The following is a 22,957-nucleotide window of genomic DNA, read 5'->3' on the forward strand; positions in this document are numbered from 1 at the left end:
GCCATATGGGAATAGACCTTACAGTCTTATATAGTTATAATTCCCGACCTGCCACAGTAGACTGCCACGGGTTCCCGTCGTCCTGCTCTTGTTCTGCATCTCCACATATTCTTTGTGTCCTATTGTATAAAAAGGAAACCATTAAACAAATTGTCTCATGAACAACATTTATCATCTACTTACATGAAAATTGTATGATGGCTGGGGGTCTGACCATTGGGACCTCCACTGGTCACAAAAAGGAGGTCCCAAAGTACCCGGGGTAACTGGAGTAGGAGTGAACATGTGTGACCTTTAGACTTCATTGTTACAGGCTTGGTGGTGGTGCATGTTCACAACTGCTGTATTCACCCAAGAGTCCTGTGTGGACCTATCTCTTCTGCCTTTGACACTGTGGACCACTCCCTCCTGCTACAGACCCTCTCATCTCTTGGCATCACAGACTTGGCCCAATCTTGGATTTCGTCATATCTAACAGACCGAACATTCAGTGTCTCCGTCTCCCACACCACCTCCTTACTTCACCCCTTGTCTGTCGGTGTTCCTCAAGGCTCAGTTCTAGGACCCCTACTCTTCTCCATCTACACCTTCGGCCTAGGACAGCTCATAGAATCCCACGGTATGCAGTACCATCTCTACACCGATGACACACAGATCTACCTATCCGGACCTGACCTCACCTCCTTACTTACCAAAATCCTACACCGTGTCTGCTATCTAGGCCTTCTTTTCTGCTCGCTTTCTAAAACTGAACATGGACAAAACAGAATTCATCATCTTTCCTCCATCTCACTCTACCCCTCCACCAGACCTATCCATCAATGTCAATGGCTGCTCACTTTCCCCAGTTGCACACGTCCAGTGCCTCGGGGTGATCCTCGACTCTGCCCTCTCTTTCAAGCCACATATCCAAGCCCTTGCCTCCTCCTGCCGTCTCAAACCCAAAAATATTTCCCGGATCCGCGCATTCCTTGACCACGACACCACAAAAACACTAGTGAACGCCCTTATAGCACTCTGGCACCACTCCAATCCATCCTACACTCTGCTACCCGACTAATCTAACTGTCTCCCCGCTATTCCCCAGCCTCTCCCCTATGCCAAGCCCTTCACTGGCTTCCTATCGCCCAGAGAATCCAGTTCAAAACCCTTACTATGACATACAAAGCCATCCACAACCTGTCTCCTCCATACATCTGTGACCTAGCCTTAGGTACTTACCTACACGAAATCTCCGATCCTCACAAGACCTCCTCCTCTACTCCTCTCTCATCTCTTCTCCCCACAACCACATCCAAGACTTCTCCCGTGCTTCCCCCATACTCTGGAACTCTCTACCACAACACATCAGACTCTCGCCTACCACGGAAACCTTCAAAAAGAACCTGAAGACTCACCTCTTCCGACAAGCCTGCAGTGATCCTCAACCTACTGAACCACCACACAATCAGCTCTACCCTCTCCTAGTGTATCCTCACCTATCCCCTGCAGACTGAGCCCTCGCTGGCAGGGTCCTCCCTCCTTCTGTACCTGTGAGTGCCTTGTTTTTTGCTCATGTTTAATGTATTTGTCTATATTTGCCACCTTTTCACATGTAAAGCGCCATGGAATAAATGTCGCTATAAAAATGTATAATAATAATAAAGAGTCTGGGACCGCCATTCTAAAAATCGTAGGGGTCTCAGAAGCCAGACCACAAGTGAACATCCATTTATCATGTATTCTGTGGATAGGGTGTACAAATACAACTTGTTAAAGGGTGTCTATGGTTTTGATGATGGTGGTCTGATTGATGAGACACCCACCAATTGCTACAAAGAAGAGGCAGATCTGCTGTGTGGCAATGAACGGGATGAATTTGGTGAGTTAGGAGGATCACGTCACCCGACTATTTTCAGTGTCGTCGTGCTTTTTGCACACTCACTTCATGATGTTCCTTATGACTCCCACTGCCGCATCGTCCAGAGCTAGTTTTCCAATCCTGCTTGGATTTAGTAGGCTGTCAGGGGTCCCAAATGTGACCCTGCCTTCTTGTCTTGATGTAACATCGGAGCGAGAAGCCGTGGCGATAGGACCTTGTAAGGGAGATTCTTGTAGAACGGGGTTAGGGTCCTGCAGGTTGGTAGATGGCAGGAGGAGGGAGTGCGGTTATAGAATAGGTGACTGTATGGCACCTGACTGATAATTCGGGTCACTCACCAGCAGACATGACAGATAGCGGCTCCTCTTGGTTACTCCTTCCATTACAGTCTTCATGAAGGCATAGAGATTGTCACTGCTTACCACCTGGAACCGTAAGAAAAGGCATCACCAACTAATGCAGGTGACCGATGTATTCTCCCTGCATAGTGAGTGCAGACACCGATATGGTATCTCTACATCCCCTATACGAGTATATGAGCTTAATACAGACGGATACCCCCATATAAGACACCCGCATGAGCCGAAGAAAAGCAGATATGAATACCGTCTCTCCAAAGTCCAGTTCGTCTGAAAATTGGGCATTTCAACAAGCACTGTTCAACCCTTATCCATAGGGGTGTGGATAACTTTGTGTACACTGGGACACCCAGAAAACCAGAGAATGTGGCTCTGCAGCGTCCCATCTGAATTGAGCAGGGGAGCGCACGCTCGACCTCTGTCCCATTCATTGTCTACGAGACTGTAGGATGCAGTAGTTCTTCTATTTCCGGCAGTCTACAGACAATGAATGGAAATAAGCATGTTTGACCTCCACTCACGATCACTGGAGGTTTCAAAGATTAGACTGTAAAATCCATTTCTGAGATGTTTCATTTGGGGGAAAGTAGGTCATCAGAGACCCTCAATGATGAGAAACAAACACAAACAGAGAAATCCCTAAATAACACGCAACCTCCGATCCTCACAAGATCTCCTCTTCCCACAAGCGCATACAAGATTTCTCTCGCGTATCACCCCTACTCTGGAACCCTCTACCACAACACATCAGACTCTCGCCTACCATCGAAACCTTCAAAAAGAACCTGAAGACCCACCTCTTCCGACAAGCCTACAACCTGCAGTAACCACCGATCAACCAATCCGCTGCATGACCAGCTCTATCCTCACCTACTGTATTCTCACCCATCCCTTGTAGATTGTGAGCCCTCGCGGGCAGGGTCCTCACTCCTCCTGTACCAGTTATGACTTGTATTGTTTAAGATCATTGTACTTGTTTTTATTATGTATACCCCTCCTCACATGTAAAGCGCCATGGAATAAATGGCGCTATAACAATAAAAAAAAATAATAATAATAATAACAACCTCAGACTGCTGAACTAAAGACAACTCACTTCTTTGTCGATGTTTGGATGCGCGCAGGCATCAGTCTTCATCCGAAGATGTTCGAGCTGAGAGTTGATTTGCTGAGACTGCGAATTACTGTCTGCAACCTACAAACATAAGAGAACGAGTTTGCAAAGCAGAGATCCCAATAGAAAGACAAGAAACGATCGATACGGGAAATGTTACATTCCAATCAGGAAAGAAAAAAAAAAAGATGAAAAAGAGAAATTTTTCCTCCAATTCAGATTTCTTCTTTTGCTCCTAAGCGGCAGAGTAACGCTGGATGCTGTGAGAGCGGCAGATGCGATATGCTAATTACACTCGGCTCCTGCTCTGCTGCGAGAGTAAGCCGAGCGTCCGTGCTCTGATCCTCTCACATGAAAGAATGGCAGCACAGGTGCGGAGGAGACAGAGAAATTAATTTCTCCATCTCCTTCATTGCATTGCTGGCATCCGTGGGAATTGCACTGCACTCGGGTGACATCAGAGTACAGTGTGATGTTTCACACGCACCTATAGGTTTGTATAGGCGCCTGCGATCTGATTCTCACTGCCACTCGCAGCATCTGCAAGACAAATCCGCATGAGAAATTATCACAGATGTGCTCACGGGTTTACCTCAACAGAAAGGGGCCAGAAGACAGCAGCGTTTGATTTCACTGCACTGATTAGAAGCACTTCTCCTTCATATTAAACAGTGCAGGTTTCTGTCAGCATTGCAGGGGTTAAACTGTTCAGCTTGGAGTCTCTGATGTTTTCCTGCTTGGATGATCTCAGCTGTGCAGTGTTGGCCACTCCCCTCTCCTATACATACTCACCTCTGGCAGTCTGGTTTGCCAGTGTTAGTCTTATGCTGCCTGGCGTGGAGGTGTTGGTTGTTGGTAGAGGTTTGGAGTGGTGATCTGTGACTGTTGCTTGGTGTTTTGACTGTAAGCGATTCCTCATACTCTCCTATTTGGTTTTCCTTCCTTTTCTCCCCGGTGTTCCACTCTGTTGTTTGTGAGTGCATATTTGTATGTTTGGTATTTTCATTTATCGCTATACGTTCTTCCTTGCTAGTCTGGTTTGTGTATATTCATACATTACTCCCCAATTCCCTGGGTGGGGGAGGGGAAAGATATAGGGCTGTTTCAGGAGTTAAGCAAGGTATGTGGCCCTGGTGTCTTCACCATCAGAAGAGAGGAGGGATAGCTAGGATGCCCCTAGCATTAGGGACAGGAAAGGAGCCCATGGCCCCAGGTATTCCGACAACAGAGTTGTGACGTGTGCACTGCCCCATAGAGTAACAGTGGTCCGAGTGCAATGCGATTTTTCTTATTGGATTGCACTCGTTCGATATATTCGCTCCTGTAAGCGAGCTCTTAAAAGTGTTAGATTTAAGGCTAAAAACATGCGTATTATTGTCCCATCTGCCCAGGACCGCAGGATTGTGCACAGTAACCTACACACAGTGACAGGTCAGCAACGTTATACTGATTAAAATGAGACCTTGGTTGATGAAATCCATCTTGTGGTTGTTCTTTAATCTTTATTTTCAGTTTAGAGTTAATGCTATGCTTGTGCCATGGGGCGGCCTGGAAGGGGTTCTTCATGTGGTGCTCTGATTAGGTATTCATAATGCAGACTGCTGACAGGGCAAGGATACCTCACTGACCTGACCCCAGTTTACATAATGAATATCTGTACAAAAAAAAAGAAAAAAATCTTCTGTGGGCAGGTGCCGGCCATGTCACCTGCGCTGCAGCATAGTCGCATGTTTGATGTGCCAATAATGCATGTTCTTCATGTTATTCAGCTAGAAAAAAAATCTATTCTAAAATGGCGCTCGCCGCGCCTGCACAGTAGCAGCCATCAGTGTATATAGCTGTGATCCAATAGCTGCTACTGTGCAGGCGGCGCCATCTTACTGGAGAAGAAAAAAAAATTCCTTCTCCAAAATGGCGCCGCCAGCGCCTGCGCAGTTGAAGCTCTCGGATCACAGCTATATACACCGATGGCTGCTACTGCACAGGCGCAGCAGGCGCCATTGCCTACAGAAGGTTTTTTTTTGTTAAGTATGTACAGATATTCATTTTTCAAAAGCTTGGAAAATCATTATCCTCAGCAGCATGTTGTTCTGTGCAAACAGAATGTGCTGCTGATAAGAAGATACTCTATAGATTATTCCGCGTCCACAGAACATTCATCAGCTTGAACAAAGAGGCCATTATGCCACCAATCGGCTTTGCATCGGTCGTCGTTTAACGACCAACACTTTGATATGAAAGTTTTTTCTGCAGATGCTGCTAGTGACATCCCACTTACCAGAGCTTTAATCTTCACCTGCAAGTTTGTCAGTAGTTTCTGAATATTCTCAAGGAAAATCATGTCTGTAGTTATGCCGAGGAATTTGTCTTCAGACTTTTTCACGACTTCTGTGGCCTGACAGTAAACAAATAGTACAATGGACATTGAAGGGGTTTTGAAGAACTCAGATATCCTTGGGATCGGTCATTAGTATCAGATCAATGTGTGCCTGAACCCCGCACCTCCACGATCGGTTGTTACTAGCATCGTCGCTTTCTTTTGGTTATGATACAGAACTCAGTCCACAGTGTAAGGTCATCAGAGTCCATGTATGTAGATAAATACGGTTCCCTGATGTGATACAGAAATATACTACAACTCTGAACATACCTGCTCCAGGCACTGAGATTCCAGGCCCTCCAGATCCACCATAATGGAGCCTTCAAATGCCGCTATGGTGGCCGACGCTTTATGCAGCCTCTTCCGCAGCATCTCAACTTCGTCCGGAGAAAAGTTTCCTCCTTCTGAAAATAACCTAATGGGAGACACTAATTACACCCTAAGAACCAATTCTGTCATCTTATATCTGTCACAACCTTGTCTTGCCGAATATTTACCGAAACGACTTGATGAAATCTGAGTTGGTGTCACACAACTTCCCCAGCATCTCCTCCACATGTTGCCGGTAGTTCCTCATGGCCGTCTGCACCCCGCTAACGTGACTGTCCAAGATGGAGGGAAGGGAGTTGCTCAGGGCGACTAGTCTGAAATAAGAAAAAAAAAACAAAAACATAAAAAAAATAAATTAAAAAAAATGACAAAAACTAAGACAAAGTAAAAATCAGATTTGTTTCAGTACTGGCCAACGTTACGCATCATACGCCGGTAGTTGCAGAATCACACTGGATGAGGTTTATTCTTGCAGATGTGGGCACCATCATTCAGCTTGTGCCAGTCTGACAGGCATTCAGGCTGGGAAGCAGTCCATACACCTTAGACTAATGTCAGCCATACTTTCAGATTTTGAGTAATTTATATAGCGACCTCCAAACTTCCCATGTGACAGGTTATGTCGGAGGTGAGCAGAATTGGGATTGCAGAAATTCAATGCTGACCCTTTCGTTTTTAGACTGGAGATGACAGGCAAACGCTTCCTCCCTTCTCCCCATTCAGAAGACATGCACACGCCGCTGAGATGAGCATGCATGTGTATGATGGTAATAGCAATTCATCTGACACCTATCTTATGGGTGTAGCCAGCCTAAAGGGTTCATCCCAACATTGAGAGTTATCATCTACCCACGTAATTAGAGAGAACATTCTCACGGTTGGGGTCCTACCCCCACTAATGTCGAGATAGGGGCTCTGAAATGCCCCATTGGAACAAAGCGGCGGCTGTGCAAATCCAAGCAACCCTGATTGCCAATGGGACTGCCGGATATAACTGTGCACCATAGTTGTCACCTCCAGCAGTTCCACAGAGGATGAATGGAGCGTGGTTTTGCATGCACAGCCATTGCTATGTTCTGGTGGAGTGTTTCAATTGTTGAGACTTCCCCCCTCCCCCTGCAATCTGTGAGTGATCACTTAGTCTGTGCATGTCTATGGAAACAGGGACATACTTGCAGAGATGTGGTTGAAAGAAGGATGTGGTTGTGTTGGGGTTAGTGTGTCTGCTTACATTTATCACACTGACGTATGTCATGTCCCTCTCCAGGAGGAGCGATGTCACCCCTTACACCCACAGAGCAAAATATTATGTCAATTGGATTTTCCCTATGATCCTTTGCACGATTCACTCACTTGTCAGATTTCCTGGCCTCCAGAAAGATACTGTGCATGCCGCTGATTTTACTGCGGAAGTTTTTGGTCTCCTTTTTCATCTGGTCAATGAGCACAATGCTTTCTTCCCTTAGGTTGCTCAGCGCCTGCTTTATCCCCTCGCAGTGACGGTCCACCCGCTCCGAGTGGAGGCGCAGCTCAGCTAGAACACAAGAAGCCTAGACATCAGAGGATACCTCCGTATACTATCTCTAGGGTCAATGTGTTCTGACTACAATCAATTACATTGGTCCCCAGGGGGCAGCACAAGCCCATTTCTTTTATCAGCCTGGTAACCAGTCAGTGAATTTTTGGTGTGTGCAATGAATGCAGAGAACCCGGAGATAACCGGGCAGTCATGGGCAGAGCGTGCAGCCTCCATCTCTTTCTATTAAACATGGCGGCAAAACACAAAACTATTTTGAACTTGTAAAACGTTGCACTGCCACCCAGGGGTAAATTTTTTACTAAACCTTTCTCATCTTTTACAAAATTGGAAACTATAGAAATTATAGTCACTCTCCAGTCAATACTTGTGCTGCCATCTATGACTACAGCTCATCTGCAGCATCTACAGGTGGCTTCAGGTAGTCTGAGACACACCTCCTGTTTCATCATTGGCTGAAGCTGCTGCTCTCTCCCTCCTCCCTGCAGATCTGCCTCACCTGACTGGTTGCTGAGTAGGAAAACTCAAGTTTATCAAATGCTCAGCAGGAAGTCTGTCCATGGAGATTTCCAAGACGACAAGGGCAGAAGGACTGACAAAAGGCACGCTGTATACACAAAAACTTTTGCTTAATTTGTTTAATGATATATTTACTACCGGATGCAAAGACGGACATGGCCAATTACCCTGAAGAGCCTCTTTGGACGAAACTCAGTATCATGGATGGCATGGTGTGTAGGATTTAGGAGCCGTGACCTGGGCCGTACCTGCTCTGACGTTATGGACGTCCATCTTTACGCGTTGGCTGCGAGGCTGATGCAGGTGACAGCGCAGGTCCAGCTCGGATTTCAGCTCTTCCTTCTTGGCAAGGACAATGCTATGTGAACTGGACACGGTGTCATCATACCAGCCCTCCAGATGCTCGAAGAAGCCCAGACGGAGTCTGAAAGTCAGATTCTCATTAATCCTTTCATGATTGTTGACATAAGTTTATGTCAAAAGTCATGCTTTATTAATAATAATAATAATTTTATTTATATAGCGCCAACATATTCCGCAGCGCTTTACAAATTACAGAGGGGACTTGTACAGACAATAGACATTACAGCATAACAGAAATCACAGTTCAAAACATACCAGTAGGAATGAGGGCCCTGCTCGCAAGCTTACAAACTATGAGGAAAAGGGGAGACACGAGAGGTGGATGGTAACAAGTGCTTTAGTTATTTGGACCAGCCATAGTGTAAGGCTCGGGTGTTCATGTAAAGCTGCATGAACCAGTTAACTGCCTAAGTATGTAGCAGTACAGACACAGAGGCTATTAACTGCATAAAGTGTATGAGAACATGATGAGAGGAACCTGATTATGTTTTTTTTTTTTTGAATGGGCCACACAGGGATGGTTAGGTTAATGCATTGAGGCGGTAGGCCAGTCTGAACAAATGAGTTTTTAGGGCATGCTTAAAACGGTGGGGATTAATCGTATTAACCTTGGTAATGCATTCCAAAGAATCGGCGCAGCACGTGTAAAGTCTTGGAGACGGGAGTGGGAGGTTCTGATTATTGAGGATGCTAACCTGAGGTCATTAGCGGAGCGAAGGGCACGGGTAGGGTGGTAGACTGAGACCAGAGAGGAGATGTAGGGTGGTGCTGAGCCATGGAGTGCTTTGTGGATGAGGGTAGTAGTTTTGTACTGGATTCTGGAGTGGATGGGTAACCAGTGTAATGACTGGCACAAGGTAGAGGCATCGGTGTAACGGTTGGTGAGGAATATGATCCTGGCTGCAGCATTCAGGACAGATTGGAGCGGGGAGAGTTTGGTAAGAGGGAGGCCGATTAGTAGAGAGTTACAATAGTCCAGACGAGAATGAATAAGTGAGACAGTAAGAGTTTTTGCAGAGTCGAAAGTAAGAAAAGGGCGAATTCTAGAAATGTTTTTGAGATGCAGATAAGAAGAGCGAGCCAGTGATCGGATGTGGGGGGTGAATGAAAGCTCGGAATCAAGGATGAACCCAAGGCAGCGGGCATGTTGCTTTGGAGTAATGGTGGAACCACACACGGAGATGGCAATGTCAGGCAAAGGTAGGTTAGTAGAGGGAGAGAACACGAGGAGTTCAGTTTTTGACAGGTTCAGTTTCAGATAGAGGGAGGACATGATGTTAGAGACAGCGGTAAGACAATCACTGGTGTTTTCTAAAAAGGTCGGCGTGATAACAGGAGAAGAGGTGTATAATTGGGTGTCGTCAGCATAGAGATGGTACTGGAAACCAAATCTACTGATTGTTTGTCCAATAGGGGCAGTATACAAAGAGAAGAGGAGGGGGCCTAGGACTGATTCTTGAGGAACCCCAACAGTAAGGGGAAAGTGAGAGGAGGAGGAACCAGCAAAACATACAGTGAAGGATCGGTCAGAGAGATAGGAGGAGAACTAGGAGAGAACGGTGTCCTTGAGGCCGATGGAGCGGAGCATAGTGAGGAGGAGCTGATGATCCACAGTATCGAATGCTGCGGAGAGATCCAAGAGAATTAGCATGGAGTAGTGACCATTAGATTTAGCTGTTAGTAGGTCATTAGAGACTTTAGTGAGGGCAGTTTCAGTAGAGTGTAAAGAGCGGAAGCCAGATTGAAGAGGGTCGAGAAGAGAGTTATCTGAGAGATAGCGGGTAAGACGGGAGTGGACCAGGCGTTCGAGGAGTTTGGAGATGAAGGGAAGGTTAGAGACAGGTCTATGATTAGTTTTGGTCGAGGGAGGGTTTTTTAAGTAATGGATGTATGATGGCATGCTTAAATGAGGAGGGAAAAATACCGGAAGTGAGAGAAAGGTTGAATATTTTTGTTAGGTGAGAGGTGACAGCCTTCATATATTACATACTTTAGGACTACAGAGTGCAACTTATTTGTATATGGAGTTGGCTGCTCCTAGTTCGCACCTGTACACACCAGTTTTCTGATTTAGAAGTGCCAGTCAGTTATTTGTTATTTGGAATTTCCAATCAACATAAATACCATGTCTGAGTTTTTGTGATGGTTATACAATATTATGCTTTTCACCAGTGATTAAGAATGGCGATGAGGCTCATTTGCATAATTGAAGTACCACCTGATTCGTCTAGCATTCGATTTGTTAGTGGATACCTACAATATTGTATAAAATGGCTGTAGCCAGTAAACACGACATATGCTTTGCCTGAAAAAAAAGCAGGAACTGCTCCGAAAGGCGTAGCATATAAAGTTTGTGGGGTTTTTTTTAAATACTTTTATCGGTCTGGACTGGACAATCCTGGGCAGCGCTGAAAAGACACCCCCCAAAAAATGTATCTTCCTGTCCAGAGATAGGGACACATCTCACTCTCTCAGGTGCCGTCATGGGTGAGGGAAAATAAATAAGCCCTTCTTTTTCCAATTACTTTGCACTTGGAAGTTTTTTTCCGTTTTCCAGTACACTAAGTGATAGACTGAGTGGTGTCTATGGTAAAGTGGTTAAGACTCTGCTAATAGAGAAGGTCCGGTACATAAGAAACGCTCGTTGCTCACCTTCTTCTAAGGTCAGCAATTGTCTCGTCTGGTAGTACAACGTAATCCAGATTTAAAGGGCTCTCGGCCTCCGTAACAGCCTCGGTGAAGAACACATTATCCTGCAGATATCCCATCGATGAGCCTGGCTTCACGGCTTTCTTCCTTAGCACCGTGTAGGTATTTAGTCTGGAGGTTGTGAACGTCTCACTTATGGCGGGGGTTTCTTCAGCCAATGACATATTCTAAGCAGCAGAAAGAATGACATATTCAGTATCTGATTATCCTTCTAATTTATATACACAAGGGGAACAGGTCCCTTTAAATTACCAGAAATACAGAATGTACAAAGGTTTTTTTTTAAATATATATATATATATATATTTTTTTTTTTTTTTTCTTTTTTTGTGCTTTTATCCAACCACAGACAAAAAGGACAAGCAAGGAAGCATCTTTGGATGTGACAACAGGTAATGAAATGTGGAGATTCTCAGCGTTGGACCCCACTGATGATACATTTACTGACCTCCTTCTGTGCAGCAGATGTCCTCTCACTATCCCGCTGGTGCTCAACTCTCGGAGGGTCGGCCAAGGTATTTTCATGGTTGAGCTGTGATGAGTCCTCGGCTTGTTCAGCACCTACATTTCCCCCATCACCGTCCCCTGTGGTCTCTATATTAAGGGGCTGCAGAATATGAACACCCCCATCCTCTGCACTGTGATCTTGGGAGGGGTTGTCCACGTCTGCAGGATGTGAGGACTCTATAGGTTCTCCTGTAAGATCACCATCATCTGGACTTGCTGCAGGGCTGCTAGATACTGGGTCTGCGATTATGGAGGGTGAAGCCTCACATTCTTCAGTGTTTGAGGGAAAGTCCTTAGTGAAAACATATTTTATTAAGAGCATATTAATGTGTGACCTGTATATAGAGTGAGACCAAGCAATGTGTGACCTTTATATACAATCAGGTAATGTGTGACCTGTATATATAGCCAGACCAAGCAATGTGAGACCTGTATATACAGCTAGACCAAGCAATGTGTGACTTTTATATACAGTCAGACCAAGCAATGTGTGACCTTTATATACAATCAGGTAATGTGTGACCTGTATATATAGCCAGACCAAGCAATGTGAGACCTGTATATACAGCCAGACCAAGCAATGTGTGACTTTTATATATTTTTTGTGGGTTGTCATTGCCATTACCACAAGGCATGACTAGCACATACATCTTTGGTGGTTTTTAAATGATTTTAACACTGTTGTTGCTATTTCCTGTTCAAAATTGTTTGAATTGTGAATTTTTTGGATAATAAAGTATGTTTTTTACTAGTTATGGGTGTTCCTATTCTGTGGGCATGTTCTACTCTCTTTTTCTTCTATAGTATATTTCACATGCTTATGGAGTACCCCAAGTACATTGTTTAGTGGTGCCCTCCAACCTTTCTTTATTCTGTATATACAATCAGGTAATGTGTGACCTGTATTTACAGTCAGACCCAGCAGTGTGTGACCTGTATATACAATCAGGTAAGGTGAGACCTGTATATACAGTACAGCCAGACCAAGCAATGTGTGACTTTTATATACAGTCAGACCAAGCAATGTGTGACCTGTAATATACAATCAGGTAATGTGAGACCTGTATATATAGCCAGACCAGGCAATGTGTGACAGTATACACAGTCAGACCATGCAATACAGTCATCCTCACCTTTCCATATACTTCATTTACATGAAAGAATTTGCTCAGAGCCGCACTGTACGCCAATAATTCAGATAGCACCAGGCGTGGGTAGGTTTCAATGATCTGGACCTGATCTTCATGGAATTGCTTGTATCTGTTCATTGAAGGAAAGTGACATTTAGCCGCAATCATATTCTATACACACAAGTGGCGCACAGACATAGCAATGTATAATTGAACGAATATTGGGCTGCTTTAGCTTGTGTGGGCCAATTATGCATCACATGGTCGACCTTTTATCTGGACAGCCGCCTGCAATGCTGCATTGCATATAAGAGGCAAGAAGCAGTTGTCTGCAGCAGGAATCTCCAGCAACATGCTTCTTCTTCAGAAACAGCACTGATCTAGGCTAAGTAAAGTTACATACGAGTAGCATATCTCTGCACGTAATTCATAGACCCCCAATATATAGAGTAGGCACAGCACCTACCCAGACTGGATATCGAGCAACGCAGCCTGTGCCTTTCCCATGGAGACTTGCAGCTCTTCCTTGGTGCTCTGCTGTCGCAGGGTGTCCAGAATTATGTCCAAATCAGCTTCTTTTGCCTTAAAAAAAATAGACAAATAGTTGAAGTGGATCCTTAGCTCATGTTTATTACAAGACTAATTTTCTATAAGGAAATAAAGCTGCACTAAGTAGGTATTAGGAGACAGGCAGATGGTGACACAGGTAAGGCCCAAACCTGGTTTTCTGCATCGTGCCTATGACGACAGTGGTCTACATCTTTCTGCAGGGTCTCTTCCTGTCGGTAAAGTCCAATCTGCAAGTTTTCCCATAGGTGAACAGATTTATGGGTGATTTGGAATAACCTGTTCACATGTGCAGCCATTTTCTTGGATATGGCTCCAAGAAATTCCTGAAATGTATAAGAATTTTTTTTTAAAAAAAAGCAAAAAATAATCAGTGATCAGGATTCAGCAGAGCCAATGTAAACCCAGGCGGACGTCGGATCACTTACACTGAATATCTGATGTCTTTTCTCACGTTCCTCCTGGAAGTGATTGATAAACGGCGATCGCTCCGTGGTCACTATCACCTCTGCATCCTCGTTGCCACAAATGTCCGTCTCTATTAATTGTGCCTGGGACAAAACACAAATCTATTTTAGAAATTTTTGAAATGTTGGAGCCCCTCGGTGTATAAATGGTGGTCAACGACTGTCTACACCATTGTCCACAGATGCCTACAAAGCCATATGCTTCCTATTAAGCCCATACATCGCTGTGTGCATGCTCCTGCTGGAACTGGGCACTTCTAATTAGTGGTTTATGGGATAGGTGGGGGTCTTAGGACAGAGCCGCGCACCTATCTATGGGACTACAATATCCAGACACTCCTCACCTGTTTTATAGATAGGTGTTAATAGGTGATACAGTGCCTTTGCGAAAGTATTCGGACCCCTGGAACTTTTCAACCTTTTCCCACATATTATGCTTCAAACATAAAGATACCAAATGTACATTTTTGGTGAAGAATCAACAAGTGGAAAACAATAGTGAAGTTGAACGAAATTTATTGGTTATTTTAAATTTTTGCAGAAATTCAAAAACTGAAGTGGGGCGTGCAATAATATTCGGCCCCTTTACTTTCAGTGCAGCAAACTCACTTCAAAAGTTCATCGTGGATCTCTGAATGATCCAGTGTTGTCCTAAATGCCTAATGATGATAAATATAATCCACCTGTGTGTAATCAAGTCTCTTTATAAATGCACCTGCTCTGTGATAGTCTCAGGGTTCTGTTTGAAGCACAGAGAGCATCATGAAGACCAAGGAACAGAACAGGCAGGTCCGTGATACTGTTGTGGAGAAGTTTAAAGCCGGATTTGGATACAAAATGATTTCCAAAACTTTAAGCATCCCAAGGAGCACTGTGCAAGCGATCATATTGAAATGGAAGGCGTATCATACCACTGCAAATCTAGCAAGACCCGGCCGTCTCTCTAAACTTTCATCTCAAACAAGGAGAAGACTGATCAGAGATGCAGCCAAGAGGCCCAAGATCACTCTGTATGAACTGCAGAGATCTACAGCTGAGGTGGGACAGTCTGTCCATCGAACAACAATCAGTCGTACACTGCACAAATCTAGCCTTTATGGAAGAGTGGCAAGAAGAAAGCCATTTCTCAAAGATATCCATAAAAAGTGTCGTTTAAAGTTTGCAACAAGCCACCTGGGAGACACACCAAACATGTGGAAGAAGGAGCTCTGGTCATATGAAACCAAAATCGAACTTTTTGGCAACAATGCCAAACAATATGTTTGGCATAAAGGCAACAAAGCTCATCACCCTGAACACACCATCCCCACTGTCAAACATGGTGGTGGCAGCATCTTGGTTTGGGCCTGCTTTTCTTCAGCAGGGACAGGAAAGATGGTTAAAATTGATGGGAATATGGATGGAGCCAAATACAGGACCATTATTGAAGAAAACATGTTGGAGTCTGGAAAAGACCTGAGACTGGGACGGAGATTTGTCTTCCAACAAGACAATGATCCCAAATATAAAGCAAAATCTACAATGGAATGGTTCACAAATAAACGTATCCAGGTGTTAGAATGGCCAAGTCAAAGTCTAGACCTCAATCCAATCGAGAATCTGTGGAAAGAGCTGAACACTGCTGTTCACAAACGATCTCCATCAAACCTCACTGAGCTCGAGCTGTTTGCCAAGGAAGAATGGGCAAAAATTTCAGTCTCTCGATGTACAAAACTGATAGAGACATACCCCAAGCGACTTGCAGCTGTAATCGCAGCAAAAGGTGGCACAACAAAGTATTAAGTTAAAGGGGCCGAATAATATTGCACACCCCACTTTCCAGTTTTTGATTTTCCACAAAAGTGTAAAATAACCAATAAATTTCATTCAACTTCACAATTGTGTTCCACTTGTTGTCCTTCATCAAAAATTTACATTTGGTATCTTTATGTTTGAAGAATGATATGTGGGAAAAGGTTGAAAAGTTCCAGGGGGCCGAATACTTTCGGAAAGCACTGTAGGTGTTCTCGGAATCACAAATGGCACCCACTTACTAGTACTACACTCAAGCCATGCTTACCGTAATCCTCTCGGATTCCCTCATACATCGTTGGATCACATCCTCCTGGAGGTTATAGAGTTTTTCTAAAAAATGTGAACTTGTGCAGTCTGCAATGGGAGATTAGGAGCATTAAACACAGATCACTGCGGTCACATACACATTCATTAGTAATCGCATTTATAGAAGAGAGAGAACAAAATACATTGGATTAAACGCTGGGGACAAAATATAAGTTCAGCCCCGAGTCCAGGTAGACGTGAGGCTAAAAGATAGGGGCAACCCTCTAAGCTGATTATTTATGACATGTACAAGTTTGGGTGCCCCTGGTCAAAATTACTGTTATTGTGAACAGTTAAGTAAGTTGAAGATTAAATGATCTCTAAAAGGTTAAAGTTAAAGATGACACATTTCCTTTGTATTTTAGGCAAAAAAAAGAAAGAAAAAAAAATGATATATACATATAATTATTAAATATATTATATATCTAAATATAAATTATATATATTAAAATGGACTGATGCACAAGTGTGTGCACCCTGCATGGTTATGCCCAGTAGCACACCCTTTTGCAAGTATCACAGCTTGTAAACGCTTTTTGTAGACAGACAAGAGTCTTTCGATTCTTGTTTGAAGGATTTTCATCCATTCTTCCTTGGAAAATTCTTCCAGTTCTGTGAGATTACTGGGCCGTCTTGCATACACTGCTATTTTGATGTCTAGCCACAGATATTCAATGATGTTTAGGTCAGGGGACTGTGAGGGCCATTATAAAACCTAATATCTATAAACCAATGACACAAACTTAGATAAGACAAACCTAGACGTATGACAACAAAACACCAGATAGTGGAGGAAAGGGCATGGAAACTGATGGGAGGTTAGCTACCATACTGGGCCCAGAAATAATCCCAAGGAGACCATACAGTCTAAAAAAGGTCCACTTTTGCATTTAAAATGGCCATCAAATATTCCATACATCTTACATCCGAGATTCTTCCCAACAGATCCCGATGGGAAGGTGGGTTAATCCACTTCCAAAAGGAGGCTATCAAGCATTTAGCTGCAGTCAGCAAATAAATGGAGGAGTAATTTAGCAAAATTTTTCCCCATCCCCTTGGGAGTAGTATTAAAGAGGTATATTGATGGCTCTAATGGAACTTTGACTGACTCAGTTATTCTGGAGCAAGTTTAAAAGATATGTGTCAACGATCCCCTGGCCAGTGCAGGCGGCAGCAGACATCAGGAAACCGAGGGTTACGTTTATGGAGAAGCTCTGGAGTGTGATACCAGAACATCAAAATCTTATATTGAGTTTCCTTATACAATGTACATCTGGAGGTTTTTGCTGCCTTATTCCAGGTATTCTGCCAGGTCTGGAGTGGTAATTCCTTCCCCCAAAAGGCATCTCACCTAGTCATGTAGGAGTACCTACCTGGGGGGAAATCAGTCTGAGGTGAATTAATTATCCCATATATATCTGAAATAAAAAGTGGCAGCTGCTTAGAAGAACCCGTGGCTGCCACTTTTTGGCACAAGGTTAGAGGAGGGAAATTTGCATCACCTGGCCTTTCCTAGCAATGATAGTGAACAAGCCATAACCCTTACAGGCTAATTAAGGTCTGAACCCTTGGTCAAAGTTATCTGAGCACACAAGTCTCAAAGGGAGCCCAAACGTTTTTGTTAAGTAATGTTTAAAATGTAAAACATCAACACTTTTTTGCCTAAAATACAAAGGAAAATTTGTCATCTTTAACTTTAGCTCTTTTAGAGATCATTTCATCTTCACCATGCTTAACTGTTCACAATAACACAAATTTTGACCAGGGGTGCCCAAACTTCTACATGCCACTGAATAAAATGCACTCACCTATCTGCTTGTTTATTTCCAGAAGTAATTTATGCCAGGCAGTCACTGCAGTGCTTGTGCAGGTCGGAGGGACAAAATCACTGTAAAAATAAGATTATACTTAGATCTTTTTCTATACACGTGTTTAGGTTGCAAACTCCTCTCTGGTTATCTGGTACCTGACTGAGCACAGCAGCCGGAGTCTCTCTACATGGAGAGGTTTACACCGATCCATCAGCAGATCCGCTTCTCTTTCTACTGTTCCTAGGATTTCCTCCGCTTCTCGCTTTGCAAACTCCCTGTGAAATACATACATAAAGTTACACCCCAAAATTCAGACAATTCAAATGACCTGTTTTAAGCAGCGCATCCGCAAAATTCACCTGAAGTCCCGAAGGATCGTTTCTTTTCTATAGCATTTCCAAGCCTTTACCAGATCTAGCCACCGGAGGCGCTGCAGCCCTTCTCTTTTCAGTTCGGCTTCCATCAGATTAAGGGACAGCTTGGCAATCGCTCGGTGGTTGGCCAGTACGGCCTGATTAATCATCTAAGAGTATAGATATATGGACAGTAAATCACATACAGTTGTGTGAAAAAGTGTTTGCCCCCTTCCTGATTTCCTATTCTTTTGCATGTTTGTCACACTTAAATGTTTCAGATCACCAAACAAACGTAAATAACAGACAAAGATAACACAAGTAAGCACAAAATAGGGATTTTTGTGTACTCACCATAAAATCCCTTTCTCCGAGCCATTCATTGGGGGACACAGACCGTGGGTGTATGCTGCTGCCACTAGGAGGCTGACACTAAGTGATACAAAGAAAGTTACCTCCCCTGCAGTATACACCCTCCTGCTGGCTCTCAGCTAACCAGTTCGGTGCAAAAGCAGTAGGAGATCAATAACATATGAGCGTATAGCGTGTCATATTATATATGAGAGTATAGCATGTCAGATTAAACAAGCATAAGCTAATAACAGGGTGGGAGCTGTGTCCCCCAATGAATGGCTCGGAGAAAAGGATTTTACAGTGAGTACACAAAAATCCCTATTTCTCCTTCGCCTCATTGGGGGACACAGACCGTGGGATGTCCCTGGGTGGGGAAAACATCAGATCAAGCCCTATGTAACCGCTACTTACAAGTGTGCCACCGCGGCCTGCAGAGTCCGCCTGCCCAGACTCACATCTGTGGAAGTGTGGGAATTACAGGGCTTCAAGAATGCATGCGGACGGGACAAATCCGCAAGCTTGCCGGCGTGCTTTGCCAACGCCTGGTGCCTAGAACCCTCGAAAGACAGGGAGATAGATGTCAACCTAACACGGAAGGACTCCTGGATGGTGAAACGAATCCACCAGCCTAACATGGCTGATGAAACGGCTAAACCATTCCTGTAAACCTCAGGAAGCCTTCTTCTTACCGTCAGGAAGCCCAAATAAAGCGTCCAACCTTCGGAAGGACGCCATCCTCAAGACGTACCTACTCAGAGCACTCACTTCGTCCAGAATATGGGAAACTAATTTCATTTTGTGGACTGGTGCCGAAAGAGATGAGGGAAGAACTATGCCCTCATAACAGTGGTAATACAATACCACCTTGGTAACAAGGGACGGGGATGGCCTGAGGACAACCTTGCCTTGAAGGTAATAAGGGAAAAAAGTCTGAAAGAACAGAGCAGCTAGCTCCGAAGACTCATCAGGATGAGGATATCGCAGAGAAAAAAGGGCGACCTTCCCTGATAGTAAACTCTGTCCGGATCAAAATGAGTCTACTGTAAGACTCCCAGGTCCATTAAGGTCCCAATGATCTAACGGTATGCGATAGGGAAGAACTACGTGTGAAAACTCCCTGCGAGAAGGTCCCTACTTGCAGTTTTGTTGCAATAAGGCGGAAAGATACTAGCTCATGCAAACAAAAAACTGATGTGGTCAGTGCGGATCTCTGAGGATCACTGGGACCCTTTCTGCTTCCGAAAGACTTTCGGAAGTAGTGGAAGGGGAGTTATGGAAACTGGTACCACGGAAGAACCAGAGCATGCAGTTCGATGGCTCTTGGATCTCGAGGCCGAACCACAAACTCGAGTACATTGGCATTCGGTCTGGACGCCATCCGATCTACAACTGGAGAGCTCCAGTGAAGGCAGATCTGATGGAAGACTTCCGGGTGAAGTTCCCACTCACTTGAGGCGGAACCCTGATGGCTGAATATGTTTGCCGCCCAGAGTTCTACTCCTGGGATAGAGAAGAGAAAAAGACGTGCACTCTTGCTTTATGGTGGTGCTGACTGGACGTGGAAATGTTCCACCAAAATGTAGTCCCAAGGATAAACAGTCGCACTCAAAGTTCCTTCAAAATTTTGCCAAGCAAGTGGTTTTTTATTTTCAAAACACCAAAATTAAACAATTCACCGCAGTGATATAAGGTAATGTTTTGACCCGCTGGGTCTTTATCAAACCTTACTCATAATAAAGAGACAGGTAGAGGACATGTTCCCAAGTGAAGTACTGGAGTCCTGTTAGGGGCTGCTTGTGTGCTGCATCACACCACCTCAGACGCGGTTTCTCTTTATTATGAGTAAGGTTTGATAAAGACCCAGCGGGTCAAAACGTTACCTTATACCACTGCGGTGAATTGTTTAATTTTGGTGTTTTGAAAATAAAAAACACTTAATTGGCAAAATTTTGAAGGAACTTTGAGTGCGACTGTTTATCCTTGGGACTACTCCTGGGATATGTACTGCCGAGATCACCGAATGATAGATCTCGGCCCATAGAGAATGCGAGGTGCCCCGGCCATGGTGCCTGACCGTGGGTACCTGCTAAATGATTGATGTATGGCACAGCCGTGGCATTATCGAATTGAATTTGGATGGGGTGACCCGCCAGAAGGCAGTGGACCTGCTGTAGGACGACAGTTCGGATCTCCAGAGCAATGATCGGGAGAAGAAGACTGGTATTGGTAGTTACTAATGACCATTGAACCGGGAGAAAGGCACTGGATGAAGGAGGAGCTCAGAGACTACCGTCTGAAAGTCTGTTTGACTTGCTGAAAACGAGCAGAGCGAAGGAAACTGCTTCCATTGTCGTCACCATTATTCCTCAGAACCCTCCTAGCAAATTGAATGAAATGAGGGTATGAGTGATCAAGTGCGCGAGCTCCCTGTTGAAGGGCCATGACCTTGTATTGAGGGAGAATTACCATCCTTCTGGAAGTGTGCACGATCATCCTCAAAAAGGATATCTGCTGGGCTGGAAATGAGTAGAACTTGTCTAAGTTTAGCTGCCAGCCCAGGTGAGAAGGTATCGCAAGTGATATAGACGACTCAGCATAGTCCTGGAAGAGCGGCTAGAGAGTCGACCAGACAGGGCAGGACGACCACGCCTCTAGTGTGCAAGAGGAACATGACAGCCGCCATGACCCTTGCGAACACTCTGGGTGCGGTAGCAAGGCCGAAGAACAAGGTTGTGATTTGAAAATGCTGTTCACGAATGGAAAAACTAAGGAATTTTTGAAGAGGGGAAAAATAGGAATGAGGATAAGCATCCCGAATGTCGATGGATGCCAAAAAACTCCACCTTTTTCTGTTGAAGTAATGGCTGAGCGGAGGAACTCCATCCAAAGAAGGAGGACCTTGTCAAAGGTTGCTAGAAGTTTGAGGTCCAGGATCGGTCTTACTTTTCGTTTCCCTTTTTGGAACCAACATCCCTTAGATCTAGACTGTCCTGGACAACCCTTCGACTGCTGGTTGGGTCTGTAGGAAACATACGATCCTTTGTTAGTATCCCGCTCAAAAGATTTGATTGGCCAGTTGTAGTGTCTTCGGGAGAAGGTTACTGTGTGAATCAAAATAGTTAAGGTCTCCAACCAGGAGACCATTGCTCTAGCAATCCATGCGGCGGCTAGGGAGGGTAGAGCGCTGAACCCGAAGCCGCAAGATGGAAACGAACCAGATTTTCTATCTGACAGTCCGTGGTATTTTTAATTGATGATACATCGGGCAGGTCATCGTCTCTTGCCATCACCGCTCTCTTTTGATGGTGCAGAGTTAAAAATTAGGAACCCTCGATCCACCATCCTCTTAACAGGGAAGTGGAGAGGGATCGTCCGCCTTCTTGCATCATCTGCTAAATAGTGGTGATGCACAGGGGGGTGCTCGGACGCCAAAAAGGGTGCCTCTGTACATCCACAGAGTTCAGGCCTCCGGGTGGACAGGACAGGTTGTCTGGCGTTAGGCCTGGATGCAGAAGAGGATACATGGAGGCGACACTGCGTGTGCTCGTCTGTTGATGGTGTGGGGAGATTGGTGCCCTTTAAAGGACCCGTCTCCCTTAAAAATCAGACCAGGCATGGCATCCCACATAGAGGCTTCTGTCCAGTGAATCGCTTATCCGGACTGAATGGCAAATGCTCTACGAGGGAGTTTAGTCTCCTTATGAGGGACACTGCGTAGTCTAGAGCAGAACCGGAGTCCTCATCAATGTACAGAGATGATATAAATAGGCGAGTTCATCCTTTTCTGAAGCTCTGGCAAGTCCAGATCCAAGGCAACATCCAATCCATATTCAGAGTCTTGTTCTCAGCAAATCATTGAGGATAGAGATCAGGAAATGAAAACTTCCGTTTTCTAGATGCCTGTACGTTTCTAGACACCTGTACATCTCTAGAATACTTGCGGCCCCTGCTAGCCGACGGCTCCCATGTAGGATAGGGACCATGTATATCGGTCCTGCGAGCACTCCGAGCCACAGAGGGTTCACGGAGGGATTCAATCTCTTGGTCAGAGAAACCATGGATTGTGGTCAGTGACGAAGTCCACTGAGGAAACTAGATACTCTGAGATCAGTGGCGGAGGGCTCCTGAGCTCATTTAGGGTGACCAGCTTTGGATTGGTCATGTGCCTTTAAGACCAGGGAATACTGGTCATGTGCCTTTAAGACCAGGGAAAACTGATCATGTGCCTTTTAGACCAGGGAATACTGGTCAAGTGCCTTTAGACCAGGGAATACTGGTCATGTGCCTTTAAGACCAGGGAATACTGGTCATGTGAATACTGGTCATGTGCCTTTAAGACCAGGGAATACTGTTCATGTGAATACTGGTCATGTGCCTATAAGACCAGGGAATACTGGTCATGTGCCTTTAAGACCAGGGAATACTGGCCATGTTGCAGAGTCGTTGTGCCCCTTTAATGCAAAGTCGTCGCCCCTGTGTGAGCCGGGTGGGTGGAC

The 22,957-nt window shown here is 44.8% G+C and overlaps 1 protein-coding gene across 4 annotated transcripts in view; it reads right to left on the reverse strand.

The window, feature by feature from the left end:
- Positions 1-22,957, reverse strand: part of CCDC180 (coiled-coil domain containing 180) — a 41,745-nt gene that overhangs the window by 5,951 nt on the left and 12,837 nt on the right. For 3 of the 4 annotated variants that reach the window (XM_077284597.1, XM_077284596.1, XM_077284598.1), the window contains exons 9-27: positions 18,114-18,277; positions 17,910-18,029; positions 17,752-17,831; positions 15,903-15,991; positions 13,805-13,927; positions 13,529-13,702; positions 13,276-13,391; positions 12,813-12,939; positions 11,621-11,971; positions 11,116-11,339; positions 8,349-8,524; positions 7,398-7,578; positions 6,212-6,358; positions 5,985-6,129; positions 5,613-5,729; positions 3,317-3,415; positions 2,200-2,286; positions 1,925-2,112; positions 49-119 (exon numbers count right to left, since the gene is read on the reverse strand). In XM_077284597.1, coding sequence (XP_077140712.1) covers positions 49-119; positions 1,925-2,112; positions 2,200-2,286; positions 3,317-3,415; positions 5,613-5,729; positions 5,985-6,129; positions 6,212-6,358; positions 7,398-7,578; positions 8,349-8,524; positions 11,116-11,339; positions 11,621-11,971; positions 12,813-12,939; positions 13,276-13,391; positions 13,529-13,702; positions 13,805-13,927; positions 15,903-15,991; positions 17,752-17,831; positions 17,910-18,029; positions 18,114-18,277 — 2,779 coding nt within the window. The remainder of the gene's footprint in view (positions 1-48; positions 120-1,924; positions 2,113-2,199; positions 2,287-3,316; positions 3,416-5,612; positions 5,730-5,984; positions 6,130-6,211; positions 6,359-7,397; positions 7,579-8,348; positions 8,525-11,115; positions 11,340-11,620; positions 11,972-12,812; positions 12,940-13,275; positions 13,392-13,528; positions 13,703-13,804; positions 13,928-15,902; positions 15,992-17,751; positions 17,832-17,909; positions 18,030-18,113; positions 18,278-22,957) is intronic. The other variant, XM_077284599.1, reaches the window with a different exon arrangement.

The sequence above is a fragment of the Ranitomeya variabilis genome, chromosome 2 (genome assembly GCF_051348905.1).
Source record: "Ranitomeya variabilis isolate aRanVar5 chromosome 2, aRanVar5.hap1, whole genome shotgun sequence".
Lineage (NCBI taxonomy): Eukaryota > Metazoa > Chordata > Amphibia > Anura > Dendrobatidae > Ranitomeya > Ranitomeya variabilis.